This window comes from Canis lupus, chromosome X, assembly GCF_011100685.1.
Source record: "Canis lupus familiaris isolate Mischka breed German Shepherd chromosome X, alternate assembly UU_Cfam_GSD_1.0, whole genome shotgun sequence".
NCBI classification, from domain to species: Eukaryota; Metazoa; Chordata; class Mammalia; order Carnivora; family Canidae; genus Canis; species Canis lupus.
Genome location: NC_049260.1, coordinates 108,775,478 through 108,788,869, shown reverse-complemented (window position 1 = coordinate 108,788,869; position 13,392 = coordinate 108,775,478). Strand labels below are relative to the sequence as shown.

Below are 13,392 nucleotides of genomic sequence, written 5' to 3'. Positions count from 1 at the left end.
AATATAGTAGGAATCGAGCTATTGACTAAAGTAAAATTTTATCAAATGAAAAGTTAACCACTAAATTACTATGTTTACAGATTTTTAAGTACACAGCTTATTTTTATCTAGAAATAAGTGTATTCATTGGAAGATAACAAACAACAAGCATTTAATAACATTTTAATTTTATGTGTTTAAATATTCATAGCTATGTTCATAAACCCACATGCCCGGTCTAGCGATTATGCTTATGAAATGCAGTATTTCTTATCACCCTAAGTATCCATCTATTTTCTGAAAACCACATTCATTTGCCCCCCAGTACAAATCACTGCGTGTTTTCAGCAAAATAATCCATAATATTAAAATTAGGAAACTACCCAAAAGCAACAATAGCTACCTGCAAGAGGAAAAGAAGGGAATTCTCATTTGTTCAGGGATGACTGTGTGCCAGGTTCTTTATAGATTTTTTGTGTTAATCCTTAGAATAACCCTAGGAGGTATTATTATCACAGTGCAGCTGGCTCATGCACAACTTTGTAGTCTACCTTTCCAAGGGCTTTTTAAGTAATCCCATTATAATACTCCACTGCCTGTCTGAAAGAACACAGTTCTTGTTCCTAAAAACAAAAACACAACAAAAATTCTACCGACATTGTTACAAGGAATATAAAAATGTCAAATTTTAGGGAGCTGAGAATCAAAGAATGATAGTCTTTCATAACTGGCCTGTACTCCTACTCTTGATGTAAATGAACAACAAAAATCAGAGGGAGATGAGCCATTTTCCCGCTACTTAAAAATTACAGTATCATCAGTCTACTTAGAAATTTTAATAAAACTGGATCTAAAGAACCAATAGAATATACTCTATCAGGCTGCAATTTTACAATACCTCATCATGGCATAATCACGTCAAATAAATAGAATAATGGCCATTCGCAGATTACATTAGATTACGGATGTTAAATTTCAAATGAGAAATCAAGTATCTGGAGTTCGAAGAATTTCTCTGAAGTGTCTTTATCTTCTCTAATGCTACAGTTAATTAACGACAACTTGTGTTTTAATAACACCTATATTCTATGATTCTGTAAGTGTCCTAATCAATGGTTGCCCAGTTGTCTACCCCAAGAACCACTTTGGGGCTCCTGAATAATAGACATGTAGATGTACTACAATGTCTGCTCTCCAGAGGCCGTCCTTTCTTCTTTGAGGCCATCTTTAGCTTTGGCTCTCTCTCTTTCTCACCAGAAGAGTGCTGTGCACATGCCCATGTTCCTCCAAACTCCTGCTTCCAGTTCTTCCTTCTAATCACTCCTATCAATCTGTGACTCTGAATTTTTCCCCTGAATTTCCCAGCACCTGGCCCTGAGTCTTCCTGGGAAGACACTGTGAGCTCAAAACAATTGGCTGAGGTTTGTTCAGTGGGTTTGTTTGTTTTTCTGCAGGTTTATTGCTCAGTGAAAGCCCAGCTATATCACGAAAAATGTGACTGGAATATAAATTGTCCCAATTCAACAGGTTAATCAACATTATTTAGGAGTTATAACTGTCACCATAATAAAACAATAATCACAAAATTTTTTAATGGTTTTATTTAAGTCAAACAACAATTGTAGGGATCCTGGGTACTGCTTTTTGAACACAAACATACAAAATTAACAAAACAAGCATTTGTGTTTCTAGTCTTAAACACATGAACTCTACATGTGGAATGCAGATATTTGAAAGAGATTTTCAACAAGGTCAACACAATGCATGAGATAATACACACTGGGTTATGAATTAGGCCAGTCTTCACCTCCATCTTCTCACTTATAATCCTAAAGTGGCAAAATGTGAGGGAAGGGCATGGGAGGGGGTGGGAGCTTTTTTGCTTTTTCATTTCACAAATGATTGCTCAACACAGACTGAAATACACCAAAAGAAGAAAATAGTCTTTTTATACCTAGGGAAGAAGCTACTACTCTTAAAATGATCACTTCAAGGTAACAGACATCCAAATTGATGTGGTTTTCTTTGAAACCTCATCAGTAAATCATTTCTTGCACAGTAGGCTCGGCATTAACCCTGCATTTAGGATAGGTAGTGTTATGGAGGGCTGGCTGCTGCATACCAACGTCAGTATCAAGTTCTTCATCAGGAATTAGAGTCTGTCCCGGATACCAAGCAGGACAACACTGGCAAAAAAACAAAAAGTGAACTGCAGATAGGTCAAAACAGGCTATATTTACTCTTAGAAAAATGTCTTAAAATGTTACTGGGTATGTTCTTTTAAATCCTAGTTTATATAATAGAACACAATGAAATCTTTTCTGTTTTAACACCATACGTTCAAATGATCTTTACATACGTTGTGTTTTAAGGCAACACATTAGACAGCATACACATCCCGTTAGAGATCCAACATAATAAACTTGCCATCTGGTGTCAGCTCTTTCTACAGTTACCGAAAGCTCCCATTTCTCTCAATTCATCAGTTGAGTCAACAGGTTGAACTGTCATCACATTAAGAATATGCAAAATTGTTTGCTTTGTTGTGTGATTTTGAAAGAAGGATATTTTCTTTCATTTTAAGAGATTTTTTTTTTTTTGGAGACCGGAGTTTCTTGAATCTTATTCAAAGAAGTTTTGCTCCTGTGTTATTATTAATCCAAGTACTCTGAACCACTGCTCCCTTTTAAAGCTTCCTGCAAACTTTTCAAGGTGTAAACTGCAATGGTTTATGATAAAAACCAAGCCTCAGTGGGAAAAGCAGTGCCCTCTGGAGTCCTCAAAACAAATAAGAGTTCTACCAATTTATCACTCATCCAGTTTTGCAGAAATTCCATTCACATAACCCCTATGCAAATCAACTGGTTTTACCATATCAAATGACCCAAAGGACACCACAGATATCCAGGGGAGACAGTTCTCCAGTGCATCTTTAGCTTGATTTTAATGTCAATTTCAGAGACAATCCTGGCTCTGTAGTTCTTAGAGAGACAAACGGCCTAACCATTAGCTAAAGCTTTTTCAAGTTAATGAACTTTTCATTTTTCACACTTTCGGTACCAAGAGATTTAGCCAGGGAAAAGCTCAAAGTTCAGGGTTCAAACTACAGCATGGAAAAATAAAGTATAGACCAAGCACCATCTACTTCCTTTGATCTCTCAAAGATGTCAATACTCCATTCCAGTGGAGGGGGGGGGGCGCGAGTGGTTGAGCCGGGGAAGGAAACTTCAACCAAAGGGGGAAAAAAAGATCTGTTTGGTGGCAATTTCAAAACAACTTTCCAAACTGCAGAAGGGACTGCAGCCCCTTTGACTTGCAGGAATTACACATAAGAAAAGGACAGAAAATACTACAAGGCATGCTTATTATTTTAATTGCCCAGGGGTTTCCAATGCAAAGCACGACAACTTAAATGCATATTCCAAATTCTTGCTCCAAAGCCGTCTTCTTTGTGCACTGAAAAGGAGGAAAGACAACCCCATCAATTGTTCTCTGCAGATAAAGGCACTGTTTTGCAGATTTCCCCCCAGATCTGGGCCAGCTTTGCTAATGACCTGCCCACCCACCTGGGACCCTTCCCAAGGTGGCCCCCCCCAGGAACTGCCCCACACCTTCAGGTGCCCAAATGCTCGACAGTGGGCAGTCCCGAGAAGGCTGCCTTTTCGTTTGGCTGCGGGCCTCCACCAAGACTCAACCTGAAATTCTTGCCGCTCATTTTCTTAGAGGAACCAGGGGTCAACAGCTACACCTTTTTATCCTACTTTTTTTTTTTTTTTTTTTTTTTTTGGTTCTCACGAGAAACACATCTGAAGGTGAATCTACAACCTTTTTCCGCAGAAAAAAACACGAGCTCGAGATCCCAGAGCTACTAGGGGTTCTTTCAGCCGCCAGCATTTCCACAGTTAAGCAAAAGCTGAATGAAAGTTTTCGGGATTGTGACCCATTTTCCCCTTCCTTTAGCGTAGGATCACCAGCTGTTGCAGCATACAGAAGCTGAGACAGTGCCATTTTTCAAAGGACCACGTTTAAATGAGATATGCAGAGAACCGGGCCCGAGCAACGTGTAAGGCTCGAACTCGCAATGGCACGTCTCGAGCGCGAGAAGCCGGGCCTTTGTACATGGAAATAGTACCTGCGTGTTCCCCTCTCGGGCCTTGCCATTGTCCTGCAGGAGAAAAGTGTCCGCTCGTTGGCAGTTTTAGGGGCTCGGACTTGCTGTGGACTCCCGACCCGGCACGAGAACGCAAAATGGCATACCCCACCCGGAGGGCCCGCAGGAGAGGTTTTCAGTCGGGACAGGAGGGTGGGGCGGCCTCCAGCGGGCTTCAAGTCCAAGTCCCCTGGGAGCCCCAACCCCCAGAAGGCTCGCCAACTTCCCACGCCCAGAATGCCCTGGAAGAAGTTCTCCGCTTCCGTTTTTTGTTTTTTGTTTTTTCTCACAATTTCGCGTTCGGCCGCCACGACCTACATTCTCCCGCGAGGCGCTCGGAGCCGAGGAATAACGAGGGAGTTTAAAGCACACAACAGTTCGGCAGCCCGCAGTCAGCGCTTTGCTGCGCTCAGCGGGGGTTCGCATCCGGCCGCCATGTTCACCACTCGAGAGCCGCCCCAAAACCACCCCCCTTCCCCACACCCCTCTCCTCGCCTTCCCTCCCACCCCTCCCCGCTCCGCCGAGGCCGCGGCGCAGCAAAGCCGCTTTCAACTCTCCCCACCACCCCCCGGCAGCGAGAGCGGCTCGACGGCTGCGGGGTGTGCGCCTGCGCGGCAGTGGGGGCGAAGGGGGGGCGCGGCGGGCTTGAAAAGGCCGGAGCGACGGGGAGCGGGGGAGGGGTTGGGGCCCGGGCCGAGCCTAGTCTTTCCTCGCAGCGGGTCCCCGCTCCGGCCCCGGCCCGGCTCTCGCACGTGCGCGCTAAAAACCCACTTCAAAGTCCACTCCCGGTGCGGGGGCGGCCCCCTCCGGGCCGGCCTCCGGCCCCTAGCACCCCCAGACGGGCCGCCAACCAGACCCCGGGCTTCACTCCCCTCCAGCCCCCAGGCCCCGCGTAAAGACCGGGAGGGCCGAGCCTAAGGACACCCGCTTAGGAGCCCCGGCAATTCAGGAGCGTCCTTCGGGCGTCCGAAAGCCTCCCTCTCTCCCTTGCTCCCCTCCTCCTCCCGCCCCCACCGCCAGGAGAAAATGAATGGAACACAAAGTTTGCGGCCAGCGCTACGCTGTGGCCTTCGGAGCTCACCATTGTTTGGGCTCGTATTGACCCCAGGTCCGGATTAGGCAGCGGCTGATTCCTGCTTTACAGCCCCGCCGGCCTAATGAGGCCTGGAGGCGATGGGGCGCGAAGCGTCCGCGGAACCCGGGCGACCGCCGGCTTACGGCCGCCAAGGGCCCTGTAGGTGGAGGTCAAAGGGTCAGCGGGCCGAGACCGCGAGAGAACTGACCCTAGGAAACGAGGTCCCCTCCTCCCACCCGCCCCCCACCCCCTCGCCCCGAGCTTGGACCAGGACTTGCAAGAGCTTGCTGTGTGCACGGGGACCCTGGGCGCCCCGACGAGGGGCCCGAGGAGCGCCGAGCGGGAGCCCTGACTTCCGAAACGCCTGGCCCGGTCCCAGGGGCAAAACCTCGAGGGTCAGACCGCCAGAGGAAAAGCAGCCTAGCTGCCAGGCAGAGAACCCGCCCTTCAGGACCTGGGCACGCCGGTGGCTATTCTTCCACAAACTTAAGTGGCAAGAGGCCCTTCGACTTTTCTCCTGTTTGGGGGGAGGGCGGGCTTATAGGGGGAGAGGGTGCCAGGGGGCGCAGAGGCCAGGGGACAGCGGGCGGCGAGGAGGGGGGGGGGCGAGGAGGTCCCGAGCACAACTTTACTGGGAGGCTTTGTGACCGGAGGCGGTCCCTGCTAGCTCTCCAACCTTCGCAGTAGCTGAGACCGACTGCCCAGCTTAGCCTGGACCCTGATCTTTAACCTTCCAAACTGGATGAAGGCCAGACTTCTGTCTGCTGGGAAATAGACACCTCCCCTTTCCCCACCCAACAGTGGAAATCTTAAACTAAGCCACCCATTTTGGAAAAGATAATGGACTTTTAACAAAGGTCTTACCAGGTGTAAGAAGGAAAATAACAGGTAGATCACTAAGAGCCCAGTTGACATTCATGGTTTCCAGCTGATCCGTCTTTAGGGTTGCAAGGTTTTTTGTTTGGGGTGGGAGTGGGGGACTTATTCTTTAAGGTATTTACTGAAAATTCAAGAATATAAACGTGGACTCCCAGAATCAGATGATAGGAAGAAATCTGTTAGAAGTTTTATACTCAAATAAACTTCTTTGCCAATAAATGACAGGGCAGAGGACATAGGCTATTTGAGAAACGTTATCCTACACCATAATGAGAGGAAATCATGTAGAGGGGCAAAGTTTTACTTTATCTTAATATTGCTTATCCTCATTGTTAATTGCTATCTTGCCCTCTCAGGACACAATGCTTTACTGTAAAATTTTATGGTACAATAATACCAAGCCCGCTAAGGAAAAATCAAACTCTTTATGTCTCCTAAAGAGAAATTTAATATATTTACTGGCAGGGAGGAGAAGCAAGTTTCTGAGAGAATCTTGCGCAACCAACCCACCAGTCAATTCCCATTTAAGACAAGGTTAAGTTGGGGGTGGAGAGGAAATTCATGGAGAAAACAGTAAACTGTGTAAGTTCCAATGCACATTTCAGAAGAAAAGCACTATTTAGACTTCAGTTGGAAGATATTTAGCGCCAATATTATGAATATACACTTTCTGAAAACCTGCTGAGCATTTAAACCAGTCTCTGGCTTGAAGTGAAGGAAAAATACTGAATAGGAATTTGGTCCAGCACCCTCAATGTCAAGGTCAAGAATGAAATGTCTGGGGGTAACAGTGGTGTACTGACCAGGTTACCTGCTCTTCACTTGTCAAGTCATCCCAATCTCTCTGTTCATGTCATTCAGGCCCTTGCCTTGTCTATTGGTGGAGGAAAAGTATTTAAAAAAAGAAACCGTTCTCCAGAAACAAAAAAATTGCATCCAAAGCAATTTGCAATTAGAAACTGTCAGTAATTGTTCACAAAGATCAGTAGATGACTTAAAATAGACTGCTTCAACTGTATCCAGGAAATCAAAGTTTCTTTTAATTATCAGGAGTTCTCTGAGCATTTCAATTTAAGGTTGATTGATTTGAACATGAAAAAAATGGGCACTAAATACAAAAATGTTATAAATAAGATGTGCCAAGACTTTATTTCTTCAAAAGAACAATAAACAAAATTCTCCAATTTAAAATGATTATGTATAATACCAAATTGACTGCCACCAAGAAACCTAGAGCATTGCCCCTTCAAGAGAAGGAGGTACTTAAGCCTATTCATTACACTTCTAAATTCTTTACAATTCCTTATCTCCATCATTCTATTTGCTGATTTGCAAGCTGGTTATTCATGCAGAGATTGGGCCCTCAATATTAAACAGTACCCTAAATTAGTTTAAAAAAACAAGGTTTCTCAATACTCTACCCAGTCCAACCCCCCAAAATAGTAATCAGGTTTTTTTTTTTCATATAACAACTGTAAAAGAACTGCTTGTCCAAATGAGTTGCTTCGCTGAAGATTAAATGGATTGTTAATATTTTATCACAAAGCAAACAACCATTTTTCATTGTTATTGATTTTAATGGAAACAATGCTCTTAACATCTTTGCCTACAAACCATGAACTTTAAAAATACATATTTTGCAAATGTTTTTCTTTCCATAATATCATTTCAGAACCGCTGCAGTTATTACACCGCTATAAAAATGTTATGAATAACTGTGATAATTATGAATTGAACTATATACAGCAAAACAAATCAGCCTTTGCCTTCCAAAATTGTAAATGGACTATGGTTCTTTTAAGAAGCACTTTAACCATAAGCACGGCTCGACTGGCCTTACTCATCACCACTGTTTCAGACATACGCTTACTTTTGAAAATATATAGATAGCTAGATAGATTTGATAGGCAGATTAGATAAGTCATAGATACAAACATATATATGTATATGGGTGATCTCTCGATAGAATACACAGACATGCATCCTGCTGCAATGTTCATTTTTATGTAAGGTAATAGAAAAAACTAAAGGACATAAGACTCATTAGGTTACCTTATCTTTATATATGTAGGGCAGGGATGATTAAATCCAGCTTCTCAGTCTTTGAAATACAAGATTGAGATGTCATGGTCACTAACTGAACTGATCAGTAATATTTGATTTGCATGCCGAAAATCCAGGACAAACATTTAAACTCGCAGTTAAACAACCATCTGAGCTACAGATAAAGAAAGGAGGGTCTCCCCAGATGGAAACTGACACTGTAAGGAGTCTACGCTGCAATAGAAAAATAATTTAACAATTAAAAAAGGGATCTGAGTTATAAATACCAACAAACAAGATTTCATTTGCTTACGTCTCCTCTTTGTAGAAGGAGGCTGTTACAAAACAAGAGAAAGGAGTCAGTGGTTCAAAAACTGTAAATTGTGTTCTTCTTTCAAAACAATAAAATTTAATGCTAAAGCAGTTATAATCAAAAGCTGTACAGCATTTGTTAGAAAACATTTTTTCCATAAATATTGTTCAGTTCCCGGCACTTGTAGCAATAATTAAATTACAAACGATAAATATGGCATCAATGGATATGTATTTACAAAAAAAAAAGTTATTACAAAAGGCAACTGTATACTAAACGTCACAATCTGTGTAGAGTAACATCACATCCTCAGCCTGAAAAAATACTGAACAACAGTTTCGACCCCATTAGACAAAAATACATTCACAAGTGTAATGCTTTGAGGCAAAGTTCAAGACATAACAGGACTTTGGCACGGTTTAAGACTGTGAGAGTTTAAACAATCACCACTAAAGGCGAAGAATTTCCATCAGTTTAACATCACCACCACCACCAAGCCTTCTATAACTTCCTCTCAAGAAACAGGACAAGTGTTAAAATGAGCTGAAGGAGTTTAGGAATGGGGTGTGCAGAGAGCAAGAGAAAAGGGAGGAAAAAGCAGTGAAAAGATTTTTTTGAAAATCCTTCAAATGCCAAAACATATTTTCTAATCCTGAGAAAAGGGCATGGCTACTTTTGGATCTTGCCCCAAAACCTTCCTGGACAATTGCAATTACCATGATGTAACCCTATATATAGCCTCTTGCCTTAAAAAAAAAACTCCATTTCCATCTGATTGGTCTCAGTTTCCTTTTAAAAATGCATTTGGTCCATTCTATAGTTAACAGGGTTTGTGTTTGTGTTTGTCCTCAGACGTACCATTCGTTAAAATTGGGAGGAAGTCCAGGGTTGTGGCTGGTGCTAGTTTGAACTGCAGAAGGGGTTTTAGTGGTATCTTTACTGTTTGCAGAAGCTATAGCGGGTGGAGTGGAAGATTCATAGCCTGAACTGGCAGCAGGGGAGGAATCTGACCCTTGAGATTCATGAACCTAAAATTAACATGTATATATTATAATGAATATAATTCCAACTGGCATTGTGCAAGCAAAAACAAGAGCAGAATTCGAGCACTGTAAGAGCAAGACCGCCCAGTGACCCACTTAAACGAGAAATGCTGCTGATTTGGGGTTTTTTTGTTTTTAATTTCCATATTACCGATGTCTAGAAAACCCGGAGATGGTCGCCAACCAAACAGTTTCAGCCCTAAGACTGGCATTACGGAAAAGGAATACACAGCACTCTGTCTTATTTGTGCCCTTTCTCCGCGGATGGAGTGGGATAAGCACTTAGTCTTTGGTGGGTGGGGGCTATAAAATAACTCCCTCGCCCGCCCAGGTTTCACCAAGACCGCTTCGGTTTGGGAAAGCAGGTACGGAGAGAGGTGGCACAGGCGCCCTGGGCTCTGCGAGGTCTCAGACAAATGCGTGGGAAATCAGACCACTCTCCTCGGCCCTATTGTTTGATCGGCAGCCGAAGAGCTAGTGAACCACCCACCCCTGGGTTCGGCGCCGGCACTCTTGGGTTCCCACCACGGGCTGTGCCGGGAAGAGGCGGCCACCGCAACCTAAAGCCCAGGCGAGCTCGGTTAGAGCTTCCCAGTAAACAACCAATTGTTCCCTCTGCTCCCTCCTCCTCCCCACTGTGCTCTCCCCACGGTGCTCTCCCCCACCCCCCTTCGGGTCCCCAAAATGGGTTCAAGGTGTCACCGCTGGAGCAAATCGGGTTTAACGTGGAGGATACAGGGTTGGCAGCGCGGGCGCTTCTGTTCCGCGGCCCGCTGTCGGGCCGAGTGTTTATAAACCGCCGACCGCTAATAAAGAGGTAATTACCTTCATGTGCTTGCGCAGGGAGCTCGGGTGCGTGTAGGACTTGTCGCACACTTTGCAGATATAGGGCTTGTCCGAGGTGTGCACGTGCATGTGCTTCTTGCGGTCGCTGCTGTTGGCAAAGCGTCTATCGCAACCTTCGAATTCACATTTGAAAGGTTTCTCACCTGCAAGAGGCAAAAACACAACGGGGGAAAAATAAGGTCAGGGCCCGGAGCTTCCTAGGGCCCAGCAGCAGGAGACGGAGCGCCCGGCGGTCTGGCCGGAGAGGGAGAGCCGACTGGGGGCGGCTGTGGCATCTTGTTTCCCTGGAGAAAGATGGAGAGCGCTGGTGGAGCCCGCAGGGCTGGGAAGTGGTGGTCGGGGCGGGGGTGGGGCAGGGCCGGCCCAGAACCTGCGCAGCCCTTTGTTCTCGCTCAGGATGGGGAAGCCTCAGGCTCCTCCAAACTTTCCCCTAACTTGTGCTTCCATCCCACCCGGCCCGGGGCTCCCAACGCGTGGCCGCTACCTCGGCGACGTAACTCAGCCCGGGCGGGACAATGGCCCAGGGACGGGGCGATCCCGTTCCATTCCTTCCTTTGTACCTTTTAATTCGCCTCTTTCAAATGCAGCGGTTTTGCTAAACCCAGTATCAAAAAGCATGGGTCGTCGTACTTAACGTTCGAAAAGAGAAACAGTTTTACAAGATGTTCTGAACAAGCCACGAAACGGAGGTGCCTTTTCTACTTTAGCTTTCCTCCCCAAGGACTGAATGGAACCTGGAACTCCAAATAAAAATAGTTTGACAAAAGTATCAGTCATTTAATTAGGAGATGTGCCAATCAAGGGTAAAAAAGAGCGGAAGTAACCGAAAGTTAGTTTTCATTAGCATTTGTATGGTCGCCTTCCCCGAATGTGTGCCGAGAGCTAAGTCGCTTGTAAGCAATCCGCTCTCGTCACATTCGGAGTCCCTTCCTAGTAACCCAGAAAGAGACAAAAAGAGGCGGCGCCAGTTTGTTCCTGGGCGCGAGAAGGTTCCAATTAGTTCCTGAGACCGCGGAGCGGTCGGCCCGGGAAGTTAGAACTGGGCGAAAGCGCCGCGGGGCGGGGAGGACGAGAGGTGGAGGGACTGTGACAGCGCTTCTTTCCCGAACGGCCCCGGCGGGGCGCCGCCCCTCTCTTTGGTCGCCACCCCTCTCCCGCGCGCTGCAAGTCGGCTCCGTGGCGCGGTGCCGCGGTGAATCCCGCGCCCGCCTGCCTTCCCCCTTACCTGTGTGGGTCCTCTTGTGGATCTTGAGGTTCTCGGAGCGGGCAAAGATCTTTCCGCAGCCCGGGAAGGGGCAGGGGAAGGGTTTCTCGCCCGTGTGCACTCGAATGTGGTTGACCAGTTTGTACTTCGCCTTGAAGGACTTGCCCTCGCGAGGGCACTCCTCCCAGTAGCAGACGTGGTTGTTCTGCTCTGGGCCCCCCACATGCTCCATGGTGACATGTGTCACCAGCTCGTGCATGGTGCTGAAGGTCCGGTCGCAGCTCTTCTTGGGCCGGCTCAGCTGAGCCTCGTCGATCCACTTGCACGACAGCTCCTGTTTGATGGGCTGACGCATATAACGGAAGAAGGCGCCGGGCCCGTGGTGCGCCGCCACGTTCACGCCCATGTTCATGTTCATGGGGCTATAGTTAGGGAACTGCGCGCCGGCCGTGTAGGGGTCCGTGCGCGGGCTGGCCACGGGGCGGTACGGGTCGGCGCGGCCGAACAGCTCCCCGCGCAGCCCCAGGTGGACCTGGTTGTTGTCCACGTGCCCTGTGGGCGACGGGTGCCCGGCGCCCTGCTCATGCAGCCCAGGGAAGAGCAGGTAGCCAGGAGGCTCGGGAATGCCAGCCGGAGCGTGCAGGCTGCTCGCCGAGCCGGCGAAGAGCCCGTGCTGCCCGCCACCCGAGGCCGCCTCGCCGAGCCCGGAGCCGCGCTGGCGGAACAGAAAGTCGCGCGTGGAGTTGAAGGCGGCGGAGGCGGCACCGCCGTAGCTGGGCACCTGGCCGGCGTGGTGATGGTGGTGATGGTGGTGGTGATGATGGCCCAGGGCGTTGGCGTAACCCGAGCCCTGCGGCGTGAACGCAGAGCTCTGGCCCGAAGACAGATCGTGAGCCGCGGCAGGGCTCAGCTTGAAGGCAGCAGCGGCGGCAGCGGCGGCAGCGTGGGGCGAGTCCCCGAAGGGATTCAGCCCCATGCCTGCCGGCTCGCGGTTGGGCATCTCGTGGTGGCGCGGCGCGCCGAAGCTGCCCACTCCCAGCCCGGGGAACTGCGGGCCTCCGTCCAGGAGCATCGTCATGGGTGGGGCGTTCTCGGCACAAGCGATACCGCTGAATTGAGCGAGGGTGCGGGCGAAAGAGATCTCCGAAGTGCCGTAGTCGGCGAGGGGTGGCGGCGGTTGGACACTGCCGGGAGACCCCCAAGGCGGTGCCAGGGGCTGCAACTTTCCGTCGCTCTGAGAGTCTCCTGCAGAGGGATAGGAGGGAGGAGGGGAAGTAGTGGAGCAGGAGGGGGTAGGAGGGGGGAAGAAGGAGCGGGGAGAAGGGAGGAGAAAAGACTCTGAGACTAGATCTGGTTTAACAAACTAACAGGCGCGCACAAAGAAAAATAAGCAAAATAATAAGTGGAGGGCGGAGTTGGCCAATCCGGTCCCGGGCACCTCTCCTCTCCCCGAGAGTGCAGCACCGCGGGGCCAGGAGGCTCCCTCGGCACCGGCCTTCCGACTGGGCGGCGCTGCGTGGCAGAGCCGGCTCGTGTCCGGCGGGCAGGCAGCGGACTGGAGGCAGGCTCGGTCCTCGCCGCTCGCCGCGCGAGTCCCAGCCTCTTCGCCTCCAGAGTAATGTCCTTGGACTGATAAAGTCAATCACTCCTCTCACATAAACCGAGCGGGAGGCCGCGCGGCGCGCGCCAATGGGGAACCGGCAGGCCCGTGGTCACCTGACCCCCGGCCCTGCAGCCCATTGGCCGCCGCCACGCTGATTGGCAGCGCGGAGCGGGGAACATGGCAGCTGCAGCCGAGCGACCGCCGCTGATTGGGCCGTGGCCCGGCGCCTGGCAGGTGAGGCGGCGGCGGCGGCCAG

The 13,392-nt window shown here is 48.6% G+C and overlaps 1 protein-coding gene across 2 annotated transcripts; it reads right to left on the bottom strand.

Moving 5' to 3' along the window:
* Nucleotides 1-1,564: 1,564 nt before the first annotated feature.
* On the bottom strand, nucleotides 1,565-13,148 carry ZIC3 (Zic family member 3). 2 transcript variants are annotated; one of them, XM_038588432.1, is made up of 3 exons: nucleotides 11,555-13,148; nucleotides 10,309-10,472; nucleotides 1,565-2,165 (listed from the first exon to the last, which is right to left on the bottom strand). In XM_038588432.1, exons 1-3 carry the CDS (start codon nucleotides 12,609-12,611, stop codon nucleotides 2,016-2,018), a joined length of 1,371 nt encoding a protein of 456 aa, XP_038444360.1. In that variant the 5' UTR covers nucleotides 12,612-13,148; the 3' UTR covers nucleotides 1,565-2,015. The 2 variants fall into 2 exon arrangements, with proteins under 2 accessions (XP_038444360.1, XP_038444359.1); XM_038588431.1 differs by lacking the exon at nucleotides 1,565-2,165 and adding an exon at nucleotides 7,229-9,468.
* Nucleotides 13,149-13,392: the final 244 nt, after the last annotated feature.